This window comes from Betta splendens, chromosome 15 (genome assembly GCF_900634795.4).
Source record: "Betta splendens chromosome 15, fBetSpl5.4, whole genome shotgun sequence".
NCBI lineage: Eukaryota > Metazoa > Chordata > Actinopteri > Anabantiformes > Osphronemidae > Betta > Betta splendens.
The window spans coordinates 19,236,173-19,252,475 of NC_040895.2; the positions used below are offsets into that span (position 1 = coordinate 19,236,173).

Sequence of the window (16,303 nt, forward strand, 5' to 3'; positions counted from 1 at the left end):
ATGACAAGCCTATTATAATCCTAATAAGTCAGAAAACAGTTCCTTTTATTTCACCCAGCCTTTCAAAAGCAGCAGACAATTAGAATCAAGTACATATGTCTAATGAGTCTAGGTTGCGCCGAAAGAAAAGAAACATATTAAATGCACTTTGCAGCTCTATGAATATGCAAACAGGTGTCTGCTGTTTTTAATCAGAGGTTCGAGGTTTTCTGAAGCCATTACGTTACTGAATCCTCAGCTCATTGAGGTGAGTGTGTGTAACATTACTATGACAAAGGTTCCTGTTATTTTCCACTTAAGCTGAGATTCGGCTCTTTGTTTCATAGCTAACGTCAGCATGTGCAGGTACACACAGTTGAAGCCTAGATATTGAACATTAATGAAGAGAGCTATTTTGGATGCAAGTCATAGTCTTAACCAGATAAAATCACAAGTAGATAGTAGTAAATATTGTCATCGCTACAATACACGGTGGTAACTGTCCTAAGAGGAAAAAGTTGTTTGAAACTTTCCCTGCTGACGATGAAAACGTCAGGTCACTGACACTGGGTCAAACTACAAAAAAAACACATGTATCCTTATCTTTGCTCGGATAATACTGAGCAGTTTCAACTTTAAATAGCTTTGACCTTGTGTGTGTATTATGGTGGTTTAGCTGTATTTAGTGATTTTTTTTTTCTTCTTCTCAGGTTCTTCACCTGGTGGCCATGGCCCTGTTGGAGGAACAGCAGCAACTGGAGAACAGCCGCGGTGACGAAGACGTTACCTTCAACTTTACCTGCAAGATCACACGTCAGTGCAGGCACAGCTCCCATAACACCCAGCATTTATTGCCAACATTATCTTCATGTCTTGGTTTAAATCTGTTCACCTCCTGTTTCCTTATGTGCACAGGTCCAGGTGAAGCCAGTACTTCAGGAAGTGTCCTGGCTCTGATGGAAAGTCTGCAAAATGCTCCTCATCTGGAAATGCACAAAGATATGATCACCTGGATTCTTAAGGTAAACTCTGAGCTAATTCACTATGAATAGTAGATCCCAGCCTCTATTGATCTAGTACTCAGAGCCTGCTCCAGTGCTTCTAGGATCAGTGCTTCCGTGCTGTCTTTCAGCCCAGCTTTGTCCATTTATTTATTTATTTATTTATTGCTTGCTTGTGTAGATGGTGGCAAACATAAAAACGATGAGACAACGAACATCATCCACATCCACGGTCAGCCTCAGACAAGGACAAGAACCAGAGGAGGTCAGATAGATCAGCTGCTTCCGTGATGGTTCACGCAGTTGGTTTTAGCTTGCCTGCATACATCTACTGTCTCCCACAGGCCGTCAGAGACAAAGACAAAGCAGAGAGGAAGAGGAAAGCAGAGATGGCTCGGCTCAGGAGGGAGAAGATCATGGCTCAGATGTCTGAAATGCAGAAACATTTCATCAATGAGAATAAAGAACTTTTTCAACAGAGTCTAGAGGAGCTGGAGGCCTCGACATCTGCTGCTGCTGCAGAGAGCAGGTACACCTGCATATTGAGATCTGGCTCTGCAGAGCCAGTGTGTAGGGGCTGACAAACATTTACTCCCCTTTCTTCCAATCAGTCTGGCCATTTTGGAGCCCACCTGTGCTCCACAGGTCTGTGTTGGTCCTTGGAGGGTGGGTGGAGCTCATCATCATCAGTTGGTCACCTGTATCTTGTGTCAGGAGGAGCAAGAGCTCCGATGTCATGGCAGAGCCATGGTGCTTGCGGCATTTGTCCAAAGGTCGACAGTTCTGTCCAAAGACCGCCACCGCAACTTGCCAGACCCAGGTGAGCGGACACCCGCAGCACAGTCATAGATAAGGATATGTGAGCTGATTGAAATGTCAAAATGTGTTTCAGAGCGTTATGACCCACTGTTCATGCATCCAGATTTGTCACTGGGCATTCATACTGCCAGCTGTGGGCACATCATGCATGCCACCTGCTGGCAGAGGTAAGACCTGCATGCCTATATGTGTAATAGATACATTAGAGGACAGTCTCTCTGCTCACAACTGCCAGGAGATTTTGGTTGCACATATAAACAGATGGTAGTGAGAAGTCCGGCCACGTCTTGAGCTAATGCTTGTCCACCAAGACACAGCACAGCCTGGTCGGCAAACCTGTGTGTTCACAGCTTCTTCGTTCTGGGTTCTATTCTCTAAGTCCTGTATTTCTGAGCACCTTTCGTTGTCTTCTACAGTCCAGACTTTGAGCTTTAAACTGTGGAAATGAATTCCTACCAAGATGGACTTTTGAGCACTTCATTTAAAAAAAAGCGTGTTACTGATTGACTGTGATCAGTATCTGTGCCATCACAGTTTAAAACTAGCAGCTTTTTTATGGGTCAGATGTCGTCATCATTTTATTCACTTTGAACTCAGTGCTGTTGGTTTTGTTGACTGACCCATGTGGTCAACCGCCAGACAGCAGAGGGTTTATCCGTCACATGCCGTTTTGGCCGGTTGAGGATTTGATGGAAGTTTTACACAGTTGCAGTTTTGAGTGAGAGAGTTGATGTGTGAGCCAGAAGTGGATGTTCATTGTCAGACCTTTCTCCAGATCTCTCTTCCTTTCTGCGTCCAGGTATTTTGAAGCAGTGCAGTTCAAAGAACAGAGACGTCAACAGCGTCTTCGAGGTCACACTAGCTATGATGTGGAGAATGGCGAGTTCTTGTGTCCACTCTGCGAGTGTCTCAGCAACACTGTGGTCCCTCTACTGCCACACACGCGTTCACTTGACCGCAGGTGAGTATCGTCACTGCCCCGCTATTTGTCTCCATGTTCTGACATGCATCACAGGTTTGTTATACTAAAGAACCTGCTGACAGGTGGTCTTTCCCCCTTAGTGTTCATCATCCCAGTCTGGAGGTGTGGTTTAATACAACCAGTCAGCAGATAGCAGCGTTACAGTTCTACTACAGGAAGTGCTCTGGTGGTCAGTCACGCGTCAGTCATTCATCAGACTGCGGCAGTCAGTCCCATATCATGGTGTGTCTTTGTTGTTGTTTTCAGATTCAGGGGAAGCTGAGCCTGAGGTTCCAGAAGGATTCAGAGTCGACTTTAATCCGCAGTGAGTCTACAGCTGTTTCTGCGAGTCCTAGTGATGTCTCATATCTAAGTCTGAATGACTAGAAACTGTACAGTAGGCTTCCATTCCGGTTTAGTGACTCTGTGCTAGTTTCATGGTACCGTCACTACCATGAACTTGAGAACAGCAGATACTGTGATTTTGGGGTGTAGATCTCCAGATGACACAAAGCTGTTGCCTTCAACCTTTTGTCCCGACGTGGGCAAGATGTGTTATCAGCCACGACCCAGGGACCGTGAAGTGTGAGTGGGCGGGTTGGCTTTATATCATGTGTGCCAGGTGTGGAGGCATATAAACATGCATACTGACAGACAATGACAGAACATGTGTCATGGTCCAGACGTGATCTTTGGACAGATTGAGATGGTAATAACTGGCACAAATGGAGTGAAACATCACATGCAACAGTTGATTATTGTGTCACTACATTCCACAGGAACTTGTTCTCCAGCAGCATCAGTGCAATGATCACTACCTTCAGCATGTCAACCTACAAGGTGGGATTGAAGCTAAACCCTAATGAGCAGGACCACAGAGTCCCAGTGTTGAGTTGGTCCACCTGCGCCTACACCATCCAGAGTATAGGTATGTACACAAATGACCTTCAAACTTTACAAAAGCAAACACACCTTCTTAGTAACTGTGGAATAAGTGATGTCATTAGCTGGAGCGTGGCGCTATGGAGCAAAGCTTGAGTCCATGAAATCAGTCCTGAAAGGTCTAGAGAGCACCACTGGACTGGTCCATTAGATCAAAATCTAAAAGAATAGACATGTCAGCAGTTCTGTTCACATTTCCACATTTTCATTGCAGAGCGTCTTCTGATGGATGAGGACAAGCCCTTGTTTGGAAGTTTACCTTGTCGACAGGTGACTTTTACAAATTGTGACACAGCACGGTCGAGTCGGCGCAGTAGATAATGGAGTCCCTTTGCTATGTTGCAGGACGATTGTTTGAGTGCTTTGACCCGGTTCAGTTCTACCTGCTGGACTGCAGCTCCCCTGAAAACCGTTCATACGCACTTTTTCAGATTGTTCACAGGTAAACGCTCAAATCATGTCCCTGTGGAAATAAACATTTGTTAAATCTGTAAATTGTTTGTGCTTTTAGCTCTGGTCCCAGACACTCTAGTGGAAAACACTCCATGCATCCTTGAAGTTGACATGTTTCACCTACTGGTGAGTTTCACTGCTTCGTGTCTTCATATTGATCAGTTTAAACACATTGACCTCTGACACTGTTGCAACGGTTGGTGGGTGGGTTAGATTAGTCAGCATTATGTCTTCAAACCTGGTTGTTGTTGTTGGAGAAACAGGTTAGTGTAAAGATTTGAAGGGTCCAGTTGTGATAGCTAGAACATCTCCAGAACTGCTCTCATATTTATTAAAACGGGTCCAGGAAGGGAACCATTGGTGTGCATGGCACCACCTTTGGTCTTAGATGATCAAAATGAGATTTAGTGGCAGAGTTTCCCCTATATCTCAGTCCAGCACAGTGTCTGTAGGATGTGCTCTTAATCCTTGTCTAACTCTGACAGACTAACAGAACCTAAAAGATCTGCTGCAGGATCTGTAGCAGGAACCACAACACAGCCTGACGGTTCCAGTAGAGTCCAAAATGGGGTCACAACACAGTCTGAGGCAGGTGTTGGTGGAGATGAGCTACACCTTCAGCACTGATTCAGTTGATTGTTATCATGCAGCATTTAAGTGTGATGTGGAACCGCAAAAGCTGACTTGAGGGTGTGTTCTGTTTATTGAAAGTATCTAATAATAGTTTGGAACGACTTGTTTTAACAGCCAAGTAACAAACTACACCCTGAGAATGACCCTTCGGTAAAACTTAGTTAGATGTGAATCCAGTTCCGCTTCTGTCTTTCAGGTGTACAGTGTCCTCTCCTACAGCTCTATGCACTGTCTGGACCAATCAGGACGGAGCGTAGTAGACTCGGCCCACCTGCACCTGCTTCACCTAGTGGTCATAGCTCACCTGGTTCAGATCCTGCTTACTTCCACCACAGGTGACATCCCTCCTCCTCACCGATATGAAACCACACATGTAGGACTTTGTTTTCATGGTTCTATCTCTCTCTTATGGCTGCTGCAGAGGATGTTTGTATGGATCAGGACAGTGTAGGATCACAGGAGGAAGAACTTACCTGTCAGCTTTACAGAGCACTGAGGAAGCACCTGGAAAGGTAATATCAGCTGTTTTATTTAAATTGCATCTAATGTCTGTAGGTGTGAAACATTTTCTATTGGGGTCACATAAATGATAAGCCGAAGTTGTGAATGATGTGTTTCCACACTTTGAATTTCATGTCCTAATAAACAGAATGTATCTGATGTGGGCTCCATGTGTTTGGTACTTTTACTACCTACTGTCATTTCAGTGTGTTACCTGAAGTGTCCTCGGGCTGGCAGTTATGGCGCTGGGTTAAAGCCGGGGTCTTGCCATTCCTCCGTGCTGCCGCTCTGTTCTTCCACTATCTGAACTCAACTGCGCCCCCTGCAGACCTGCTGGGTAACAACACAGTAACACAGCCACAAAGTGTCAGTGAATGGAAAAACGGTTTGAATTTCTCTGACACATTAGACCAGTGTTTCTCAAATAGAGGGGTGATGCCAGGAGGGGGGCGTGTGTGACCTTGGAATATGCTTTTTTGACGCAGGTAGTTTTTTGCATTGAATAAGACACAGCACAGAGGGCATATGAAGGGCAGAAAAGAAACCACCGAAAAGTATTTAAATTGAATAAAAAGAGGGGCGAGGAGTCAGAAGGCGATAATGAGACAAACGTAAGTCTCTTGAAAGTTAAGACGAGGAAATATGACGAAGCGAATGCAACGATTGGCTTAACTGTGACTACAGTGGGAGACATGGAAAGACCGCTATGTTTACTGTGTCTAAAATTGTTGGCAGCGGACAGCAAGAAGCCAAATAAGTTGAGGCTTCACTTAAAAACATTACAACACAATCGTAGTGATTAGTTGCTGGAGTTTTTACCGCGAAAACATGACAAATATTGCCAACAATCGTCCTGCTTTGTGAACGCTACTTCAGTAAACCGGCAAGCACTGAACTGTTGAACCTATATAAAGGAGCCATACCATACCATATATTAAAAGCACATGTACTGTTTGGTGCAGTGCTTAGCTCGGTACTCTACTGATGCTAAGGTTGAGGTTTGAAACTTGCCTCTAATGTATAAAAGCTTAATTTTAGGTTTTTATCAAATTCTGAGGGGATGGGCGCAAATTGTTTACTACTTTCGGAGAGGCGTAACAGAAAAATAACTGAGAAGCACTGCATTAGACCCAGAGGGGCTTGACTGAGGTTAATGTCAGTGAAGTAACTAATGTTAGATTTGTGTATTTTATCCATCCATCCATCGAGCCATTTATTACCGGTTTTCGCGGGGGGGTGGAGCCTATCCCAGCTTGCTGAGGGCGAGAAGCGGGGTTCACCCTGAACAGGTCGCCAGTCAATTTCAGGGCCACACACACAGTGTGTGTGTGTGGGGAGTAGCCAATTAACCTAATCGCATGTCTTTGGGTACTCTGGCCCACAGTCAAGAGAGAAGAGAGAACATGCAAACTGAAAACCTAAAGTAAATACAAGCTAAAAAGGTTTGACTTTACCTGTTAACTGTGGGAAAACCTGCAGGTTTTTACCCCCAAGCATTTGAACAAGAACACCAGAAAATAGATTTTTAACAAATGATCTTAGAGTTTGAAGATTCCCAGTCGTCCAGGTTGGGATGTTGAATTGTTGTTTTTGTTGTTGACTCCTGCATTGTGAAAATGATTTGTACTGTAGTTGCAGGTTCTGGGCAGTGGGAGGCGCTTTGCAGCTACCTCAGTCTGCCCTGTAACCTGGTGCAGCTATACCACAGCCACCAGACGCTGCTGGAGCCACTCATACACAGGTGACACACATCGGTGTCATGTTTGTCACAATATGAAGCTGTAGAACATGTCTCACGTGCTTTGTCTGTGTGATGTCATCCAGTTGGTGCTGTCATCCCACTGTAAGACAGACTCTGCAGGGTGGAGGGGCCCGCATCAGGTTCCCCAGAGAGTCCAACAGTTTGATCGACCTGCCAGAAGATTACAGCACTCTGATCAACCAGGCGTCAAGCTTCACGTCAGGGCTTTATACATGATGATGACTACAACTGATCATATGATGACACGTTGCCAAAATACTTTATGCAGTCTCAAGTTGTCCCGGTGTCTTACCTGTGTAGGTGTCCTCGGTCTGGTGGAGACAAGTCCCGTGCCCCCACCCTGTGCCTGTTGTGTGGCTCCATGTTGTGCTCCCAGAGCTACTGCTGTCAGACTGAGGTGGATGGAGAGGACGTAGGAGCCTGCACTGCCCACGCCTTTAGTTGTGGCGCCGGCCTCGGACTCTTCCTCAGGTAATGCGCTTGGACAGTGCTGCGGCTTTCAACTGACACTTGGTGTCAGCAGGGGTCCACAAGAAGCACACAGGTGGACTTGTTTGTACCTGTACTGCAGCTACTACTAGAGTATTAAGGTGTGTGTGTGTCTGTTGACTGTGCAGGGTCAGAGAAAGCCAGGTTCTATTTGTAGCTGGTAAAACTAAGGGCTGTTTCTACCCCCCACCTTATCTGGACGACTATGGAGAAACTGATCAGGGCCTCAAGTAGGAGTCTGATTATTTATCATTTAATTTTTTATCTTTTAAGTTGCACATGTCAGAATCAGCCCTACCTATGTTTCCTTTCCAGACGGGGGAACCCCCTTCACCTATGTTTGGAACGCTACAGGAAGATCGAGCGTCTATGGAGGCAACACGCCATCGCTGAGGTTATTGGTCATGCGCAAGAGGCCAATCAGACGCTGGTCGCCATTGACTGGCAGCACCTGTGACTCAGATGACCCATCCTGGTCTCCTTGACCCAGTCAGCTTTTTGTGGTCAGCTTCAGATCCCAGATCAGCTTCAGGGACTTTTCAGTTTTTTTTGAGATCACAAACACCCTCAGACTCACCCTCACCCTCCCCACATGAGAAATTGGAGAACCAGCCCCAAGTTCTAAAACCTCAACTTGATCAAAAGCTCAGATTTCAGGGTTTTTAACAATAAAATGGCAAATTTATCAGCACAGCTGCTGAAAAAACATCCTCTATTGATCAGTGAGTCGACAGTCGCAGGAAGTTTCAGTTCATATGTGCCTGAATAAAAACTAATACAATAACTGACCTGTGTTTTAGTGCAAGGGGTCGGCGCTTCAGCCCAATATCAATCAGTTCAACAAATCAAGCCACATATCAGAGCAGTTTGTTGATCAATTATTGTCTGATCAGTTTTTACTTTAGTTTTGATATTTTATTTGAAGAGACTCCGGGTTTGTGTGTTTGACTTTTTTTTCAATAGGGTCTTTTTATGGTTTTATGCTGGAACATGAGAAAATGGAAACATAGGGAAGAAAAGCTCCAAGTTTCATTTTAATTGAAATAAGCCAAAAGGTTTTCAATTCACATGTTTCAGTAAAATTGGATGATGATTAAAATGTTTCTACTGATATAGACAGCATGTTGCATTGTTTATCACTTGTTAATATGTACAAACCAGTAAATGTAAAAAAAATTGTACAAGAATAACAAAAACAATAAAAAGCTTAAAACAAGAGGTTCATGATAGAGTCTAATGGACTGGAGTTTTACCCAAACACAAATTCCATGGGACTAAAGACACAAAGAAATGGAAAAGGATAAATCCTCACACATCTGCCCAAAGAGCTGTTGACTTACTGTAAAAGTAAATTATTTCTACAAGTTTATTATATTAACATGTAACACATAGAAAACTAATAAGACAGTAAACATTGGAACATGGTCCAGAATCTATCAACCAGTGTTTGATCAGGTAACGGTGGTCTGGGAAGCAGAAGGTTGCCAATTTAAAACCCACCGGCTGTGTTCTTGAGCAAGATACTTTCGCTCTCTCCGTGCGCCCCCATGTGTGGCTGCCCATTGCTCCCCCATTGGTGGGATGGGTCAATTGCAAAAGACAGTTTCCAGACCAACAATGAGGCGGGACAGGTGAGTTTCTGTCAGTGGCAGTGAAGTGCTGCTGCTTGACATCAAACCAATTATCAATCAGATCAGATTAGAGGCAGCAGCTGATCTGCTGGTAATGGGATCAGAGCTGCTTGAGGATCATTTGTCACTGCTTGCTCGACAGAAGCGGTAAGGAGCCCACCTCACTTTCATGTGGCCGTTTAGTAGCTCCATGGCAGATGGACCATTCTGAGCAGTGGCGTGGCATCATGCTTCTGAAACCAGGAGTTGTGGTCGAGTCGTGTTTGTTTGCATCTGTCTGGAAGGGATTAAATCAGCGGTATTGACAAGTTTCCTCCCTTTTGTTACTAACTTACTATTTTTCCATCATCTGTTACTGACTGACACTGACAAGATGCCGTTCATGCCAGTGAAGTTCACCCTGCAAAAGCGGGTGAAGCTGGCTCAGGGTCTGTGGATGCTCTACTGGGTCTCGGTTATCATGGGGATTCTCATTTTTAGCCTTGGCATCTTCTTCAAAATTGAGCTGCGGAAGAGAAGCGAGTTGATGGACAACAACGAGAGCCACGTCGTGCCCAACTTGCTGATCCTGGTGGGCCTGCTGTCCTGCGGGGCCAACGCCTTTGGGGGGAAGGTTTGCCATGACTCCCTGGACCCCATGAAGTTTTCCAAGTGGAAGTCAATGCTGAAGCCGTATTTGCTGATGTGCTGCAGCTTCAACGTGTTGCTGCTGGTCACGGCACTGCTCTGCTTCCTCATGCAGTTCGCGGTGTACCTGACGCTAGCAGAGGGTTTGAAGAACAGCATCAAGTTCTACAAAGACACGGACACGCCAGGACGATGCTTCATGAAGAGAACACTGGACATGACGCAGATTGAGTTCCGCTGCTGTGGTAACAACAACTTCAGGGACTGGTTCGAGGTGCAGTGGATCAGCAATCGCTACCTGGACATGAGCAACGACGAAGTCAAAGAGTAAGTGATGTCCAGCCATTAGTTGATGATGGTCGTCGTGTTAATTATCCATCCTTCGCGAAAATTATTTGGGTTTATTTGTCAGATTAAGTCAAGGGCTGAACAAACTGTTCAGTTTGGGTTGTTAATGTTCAACAGCGCGTGAGAGTTTTTTGTCCATGGCCTTTAACTTCAGAGAGACACAGAAGTTTGTAAGAGGGTCAGTGGAGGATAAACGAGGGACTTAAGCAGGTAAAAGTTACCGGCTTCTCCTTTCTAAGTCTTTAATCTGTCAGGATCTGATTTCCCCCTCTGTGCAGATTACACGCCAACATGAAGGTTAAAGCAGAGGGCTGAGGAAGCGAGAGTTTATTTGTTTTTTTTTTTTGTTTTTTTATTAAATGACTCTAAATTTTTCTGGTGTGTGTGAACCTTATAATGAAGTTCAATACAGTTTAGGATCAACAGCACCGGAGACTTTGGCTGCAGGTCTGCGGCCAGTTACAGGCGTGTGCGTGTTTCCATAGCGTCTTTTGCACTAATACCTTTTAAGAGATAACTCTATCATGAGGCATTTGACGATACCTGTCAATTAGTGTTAGCTCCCCAGAGGAACCTTTAGCAAGACTGAGCCATGCTTCCATTGGATGAACCTCCAAAAGTTGACCAGACTCTCAAGCTTCTTCCATAACCAATCAACGCAAGTGGTCACAGAAATGTGTAGATTTGATTTAATCTAAATGTTATACATCAATGCCTTTGACATCCATGTTCTGGGTCTCTTGTTATAGCCGTGTCCTCAGTAATGTGGAAGGAAAGTACCTCATGGACAGTGTGCCGTTCAGCTGCTGCAACCCTGGGTCCCCCCGGCCCTGTATTCAGCACCACCTGACCAACAACTCTGCACATTATGACTACGATCATCGGATTGAAGAGCTCAACATCTGGACCCGGGGCTGTCGTGAGGCCCTGTTCTCTTACTACAGCAGTATGATGAACAGCATCGGTGTGCTCGTTATCGTCACCATCTTCCTGGAGGTAAGTATTCAAATGTGCTCCAGACACAAAAGCTCATTACAGCTTCTTTATTAAAATGGAAAAATCATCTTTGGGACGAACTCTTCTCTGTGGATTTGATGCTTCTCATGAAGAACCAAACCTCAGACTGGATGAACCAGGTCCCACATAGAGAAACATAGGTTGTAAACATATGCATCCGCTCATTCATTATTTTACTTAAATAAATCTGTATTTGTAACTTGCACCTCAGTGATGTGAAGAATTTGATTCAAGGTCCATTTTAAGCCCAAAGATGACTATGCACTATGTACATTAAAACCTGTAGAAAGAATTAGAATGAACAATGGAAAATTTGAGATTAGGAAATAAATACTGTGACTTTCAGGTGCTTGATTGAATCTGAATTGGCTGCTGAAGCACTGGCGTGCTAAGCTGCTGAGCGGTAGTCAGGCTCACTAGGGATCAGGAACTATTCTGGAGTTAATCTTCTGTAGCAGCAACAGGATGAGGGATGGTTCCTAAGAGTGAGAGGAGACTCACTATGTGGGTCAAAACAACAAGATGGATGAAATCACAGTGAAGCTGACACACTTGCATGAAGGATCTATAATTTAGCAGTACCTGGTGTTTGATTGTTTCCTGTGTTGAGGGGCTTCTAGTCTATGACCCAGCCGCAGTGAGTTCTGTGAACACCTGTCGACTGATACCTGGTGCATGGACACACTGGGTTCAGAGCGAGTCTCTGTGTCTCATAAAGAGAGAGGAGGAGGCCGATGGTACTGGACTCTCACAGCAGTTAGGATGAATGGTCACTTCTGACTCTGTTTGTGGTTCTCAGTCGGCAGACATGGCAGGGCTGAAGTACCTGAGCACGGCTCTGGAGACTATGGCCGACCCGGAGAACCCGGAGTGTGAGAGCGAGGGCTGGCTGCTGGAGAAAGGTGTGAAAGAGACGTTCAGCGAAGGACTCGCCAAGCTGAAGCTGCTCGGAAAGAAAAACCAGGTGGAGGAGGGTGGGGACGCACAGGAAACTGCCACCTGAGAGCCATGCACGGCACACAGGACTGAGGTTCCCTGGCCCCGACCCCCACCCACTGGCAAAGACATGGGAGAGGTCTTCTCCATGTTCTGTACATACGCCATCATAAAGGTTACAACAAAGTGAACAAGTCATTTCCATTGTTGATATTTTCCATCTGTAAATATGTTGAATAGCTTATTTTTAAAGGGGAACAAAAACCTGCTTCTGTAAATAAACCTCTTTGTTTGGAAGTCAGATGACTGGTAAGTGTTAAAACAATCTTTCCCACATTAATGCTTCCAGGCAGATGCTCCACATCACTTCCAAGTCTAAGATGGCTCTGTTTTCCAACACTAATCTTGCAAAGCGTGTTAGAGGCAACTTATACGTAACATTTAGTGAATAATGTCTTGTATCAGTTGAGTTTGGCCTGTCACTATCACTGAGGGACCTCTAGTTGCCTGGGAGCTTAGTTCTGTCACTACTGTTCAGGATTTTTCCTGTACCCCAGAAGGTTCTGTTCAGTGGCAATTGAACTGGCTTTAGCTCGTGTAGTCCTTGCATTGACCGACCTGAACAGCACCTTCAGGACAAATGGTCGGTATGGCAGAGGACAAGTTCTACAAATGTCGCATTACAAAAGGTACATGCATTACCAATTTTAACAGTATGAACCTCTGCAGTGAACAGAATAATCATAATCTGCTCCCGACATAATAGATGATTGTTGGCTCTGACCTTATCTCAAATGAAGAGAAATCACTGATATCAACGGGGCCCTGGGTTTGAGGTTCAGGATTTAAAACCACAGCTGTCTGGTCCTGGTCAGTGGTTCTGACTGTTTAATAAAACTGAATATTACACAGCACCGTGTGTGGATCTGGTTCGGTTGAGAGGTAAGGATCAGTTTGTAGTCATTAAATTGCAGTGTAAAGTGAAAGCCATTTTCAGTGTCAGGCTGTAATGTTTGTTCTACTGTGTTGTTCCAGAAAGTTGTTTTGGGTTGGTTGGAGCTGGTAGCTGCTCTGCTGTGTTTGAAAAAGTCTATAAAGAGATTGTGATGAGCTGGAGGTGTCTGTGTCGTCCTTTACAAGCTGCCACGTCAAGCCTCCTTAAAAACAGTCTAACCTTTGATTTCTGCCTCAACTGTTTGTGAACAATAATCTCAGAGAAGGTTCTGATACTGCTAGAAGGCTGCAGAGTTTCGGATTTATACTGGAGGAGTTCACACCTTTTGTGGTGTTTTCAGAGGCCAATGGTTTGTATGCAGCAGGAAGAAGCTTTGAATTAACTTTTTAATGTTCAATGTAGTTTTGTAGGTGTTTCACATACTTACAGGCGGTGCAGGTGATTAGCAGCTGAGCAGATAAATGGCTTGAATGAGCTCAGAACAGATTAAGTGTGCTGATGTCAGCCCATGGAGACGAGGACGGTGACACAGGAAGGACCTGGAGGGCCGGTCTGCCGTTTACAACTCTGTATTTTGTCATGAGACGTCCCTGCAGGCAACAGTAACATCTCCGTCTCAGCTGCCTTGCACTTTACCTGGCTTCAAATGTGAAGGCCAGTCAGAGCTGGAATGTGGCCTATTGTCAACATGTATTGATTGTAAACTTTCAACAAACAACCAAGAAGAACATGAGCTGTTTAAAGTCAAACATTGCTGGACGCTGCTGCTGTCATTCTGTTCTAGACTTGGTCCCTCTTCTAGTCCAATATTGGGCCAAAAGTGGATGAACGGGATTTTGTGGGCCTGTCTGACTGTGAGGTGCTGGCTGAACAACCATAGTCACTGCTTCCAGAACCAGGGACCTGGGGATAATATGGCTTTTAAGTAGGGACTAATGACTTTCGGCTATGAAAATAGTTTTATGTTTAGCAATAAGGTAAACAAGTCACCCCCATAGTTCATTCACATAATGGCTGGTACTGATCTCATTCTGAGCGCTGTGTGGACAGTAGGGGGTGCTTTTGCCTGCTGTGGAAATTGTAACTTGAATTGTAATTGGAATAATCACTGCATAAGGGCAAGAAACAACTCTCAGGTTCCAAATGAGCGCCCTTCCTTAATGTATGCAGTTCCTTCCCAACTGTAGCAATCCACGTCTGGACTGAAGTAGCCTGACCTACATGTGAACTTAACTCCCTCATTGAAGAGCCTCTACGTCCTTTCCAGTCCCCAGAGATAAGGGACCCTGAATCTTTCTCCACAGGAGACTGGTTTCTATCACAACAGGCACCAATTGGCGCCAACATCTCAAATGTCCATATCAAAGAACCATGAGTCCACTTTGTGGATCTACCTGTAAATCTCACAGGATTCCACCTCTGCTTATCATTCCAACATTTATCACTGAGAAGCTGCCTCTCCCAGAACTGGGACCACCAGCCATAAAATGTGGAATGTGCTCATCAAGAGAACAAGAGTCTTCATTTGGACACACGTTCTGGTTCCGATGCACCAGAACTTCCAACATCAATGAAACTGATGCCATTGTATTGTGTGGACAAAATGTTTTCATTTGATATTAGATTGGTTTCTGTGTGATGTTTAATGCCTGATCTACAGATTTGCCAGGAAATTCCTAAAGTCACAAAGGGACTCCAACTTATTACCACCCTTTCCTTTGTGTGTAGGCACAAAGTTGAAATAGAGATACTCACCTTCTTTACTTCTTTTAATCTGTGCAACATACACATAGACTATGTCCACCAGCTACAATTAGGTATCCACATTATTGTATTACATTTTTAAGTGTTACAATTGTTTAATTAGTAATGCCCAGATTAGGTCATTTACAATTTGATTTTGCTTGCATTTATTATTCGTGTATGTTTTAGTGTTTACTGGGTGTTACATAAGACAAGACCAGTCATGATGAATAACATTTAATTTGTTACAGCGTTGTAAGGGACCACGTATAAGACCTTAATATTCTATGCATTTAATATTGCTGTTTAACCATTCTGACGTCTGTGCTTATTTGAGTGTCAAAGTGATTGTTACACGTGTATTGTGTTATGGTGTGATGGAACTTTGAGCTTGATGAAAAGAGGAAAGATTAGTTATCCCAAATTTAGGAGCGATCCAAATCAAATATTTTGATACCTGATCTGAAGAGGTGGAACTCTTCACTGGTTGAACTAATTTCTCCGCCCTGCAGTGACCACTGCCCCAGGGGTATTTAAACCAGTGACACCCTAGTTTAATCGGATTTCCTTCTATCTTCAAACTTCTTTCTATGACAATCAGCCTCCGCGCTGTATTAGGCGCTCCTGGGTTTTAGTATGGGTCTTGTCCTGAGTTCATTTCCTGTCTAATTAGTTGACCCACCTGTTTTGTTAGTATTTATGGCATGTCCTTGTGTTTACACATTGTTGGTGTGTACCCGGTCGTAAGCTGGAAGCCACGCCAGAGTTACGTGTAAAAGAGAAGATTCTTTTGGTCATGGCATTTTGTTTCTTTTGATATCCTATCCTATGTCCATTGAGGTTTGTACTGTGAACTGTATTCTGTGGTTAGAAGTGTAGTTTGCCTGTATGTATTCAGTGCTGTTAGTTATTTTAGGTCTGCCTGTTGGTACAGAGTGTGTGTTTAACTTTACGTTAGTTTACCAGAGTCCTGTATGTTCAGGTATGGTGTTTGTGTACTCTGAGTCCTGTAGGCACAGGTAGGAGTGTGTCCTGTCAAGGTCTGTGAGCGTCATTTGTCTTGTGTCTTAGGTTTCATGTTTTAGGATTTTGCCCGTGGTATGGAGCGTGTTTTTGTTTGTATCAAATAAACCTTTAATGTTAATTATTAGATTCTGAGTTTGGGTCGTGCATTTGGGGTCTTCCCTCTCCTGTTTTCCCTGTGACCTGGTCTGCCGGTTGGGGCCAGGTGTCTGTGTAAAGGGGCTTTTGTTGCCACGGGTTCGAAGCTGTGTACTGGATGCACGTTGGCCACAGTGCCAACTCCTCAGCGCGTTCTTCTTCCGGCTCTGAGAGAGCTGTAGTTTACCACCTCGGTATGGGGTGCCAAATGTAAAAGGAGCACCTATAACTAGTTTTCTCACATTTAACTAAATGTCACAACATGTTTTCTCCCATTTAGTTAAATGTGCAAAAGTCTAAATGTAAATGTTAAATGTTCGCCGAGTGTAAACTGAATATTCATGA

General features: G+C 44.4%; 2 protein-coding genes across 4 annotated transcripts in view; both read left to right on the plus strand.

The window, feature by feature from the left end:
- Window positions 1–8,758, plus strand: part of ubr2 (ubiquitin protein ligase E3 component n-recognin 2) — a 34,337-nt gene extending 25,579 nt beyond the window's left edge. For all 3 annotated transcript variants that reach the window (XM_055502398.1, XM_055502399.1, XM_055502400.1), the window contains 21 exons: window positions 690–792; window positions 895–1,001; window positions 1,162–1,245; window positions 1,325–1,509; window positions 1,592–1,800; window positions 1,873–1,966; window positions 2,599–2,760; window positions 2,862–2,950; window positions 3,028–3,085; window positions 3,540–3,688; window positions 3,917–3,972; window positions 4,048–4,144; window positions 4,214–4,281; window positions 4,985–5,123; window positions 5,210–5,300; window positions 5,496–5,626; window positions 6,922–7,030; window positions 7,114–7,248; window positions 7,352–7,522; window positions 7,669–7,770; window positions 7,856–8,758. In XM_055502398.1, the coding sequence (XP_055358373.1) occupies window positions 690–792; window positions 895–1,001; window positions 1,162–1,245; window positions 1,325–1,509; window positions 1,592–1,800; window positions 1,873–1,966; window positions 2,599–2,760; window positions 2,862–2,950; window positions 3,028–3,085; window positions 3,540–3,688; window positions 3,917–3,972; window positions 4,048–4,144; window positions 4,214–4,281; window positions 4,985–5,123; window positions 5,210–5,300; window positions 5,496–5,626; window positions 6,922–7,030; window positions 7,114–7,248; window positions 7,352–7,522; window positions 7,669–7,770; window positions 7,856–7,997 (2,481 nt within the window). In that variant the 3' untranslated portion in view covers window positions 7,998–8,758. The remainder of the gene's footprint in view (window positions 1–689; window positions 793–894; window positions 1,002–1,161; window positions 1,246–1,324; window positions 1,510–1,591; window positions 1,801–1,872; window positions 1,967–2,598; window positions 2,761–2,861; window positions 2,951–3,027; window positions 3,086–3,539; window positions 3,689–3,916; window positions 3,973–4,047; window positions 4,145–4,213; window positions 4,282–4,984; window positions 5,124–5,209; window positions 5,301–5,495; window positions 5,627–6,921; window positions 7,031–7,113; window positions 7,249–7,351; window positions 7,523–7,668; window positions 7,771–7,855) is intronic.
- Window positions 8,759–9,290: 532 nt separating this feature from the next.
- prph2b (peripherin 2b (retinal degeneration, slow)) lies at window positions 9,291–13,209 on the plus strand. The gene is made up of 3 exons (XM_029127834.3): window positions 9,291–10,125; window positions 10,896–11,142; window positions 11,963–13,209. Exons 1-3 carry the CDS (start codon window positions 9,545–9,547, stop codon window positions 12,164–12,166), a joined length of 1,032 nt encoding a protein of 343 aa, XP_028983667.1. The 5' UTR covers window positions 9,291–9,544; the 3' UTR covers window positions 12,167–13,209.
- The last annotated feature ends 3,094 nt before the right edge of the window (window positions 13,210–16,303 follow it).

Bases quoted from the DNA above. Each gene is read 5' to 3' on its own strand.
- prph2b (XM_029127834.3), top strand. From the start codon at position 9,545: ATGCCGTTCATGCCAGTGAAGTTCACCCTGCAAAAGCGGGTGAAGCTG. The intron at 10,126-10,895 runs GTAAGTGATGTC...CTCTTGTTATAG, and splicing joins AGCAACGACGAAGTCAAAGA to CCGTGTCCTCAGTAATGTGG. The intron at 11,143-11,962 runs GTAAGTATTCAA...TGTGGTTCTCAG, and splicing joins TCGTCACCATCTTCCTGGAG to TCGGCAGACATGGCAGGGCT.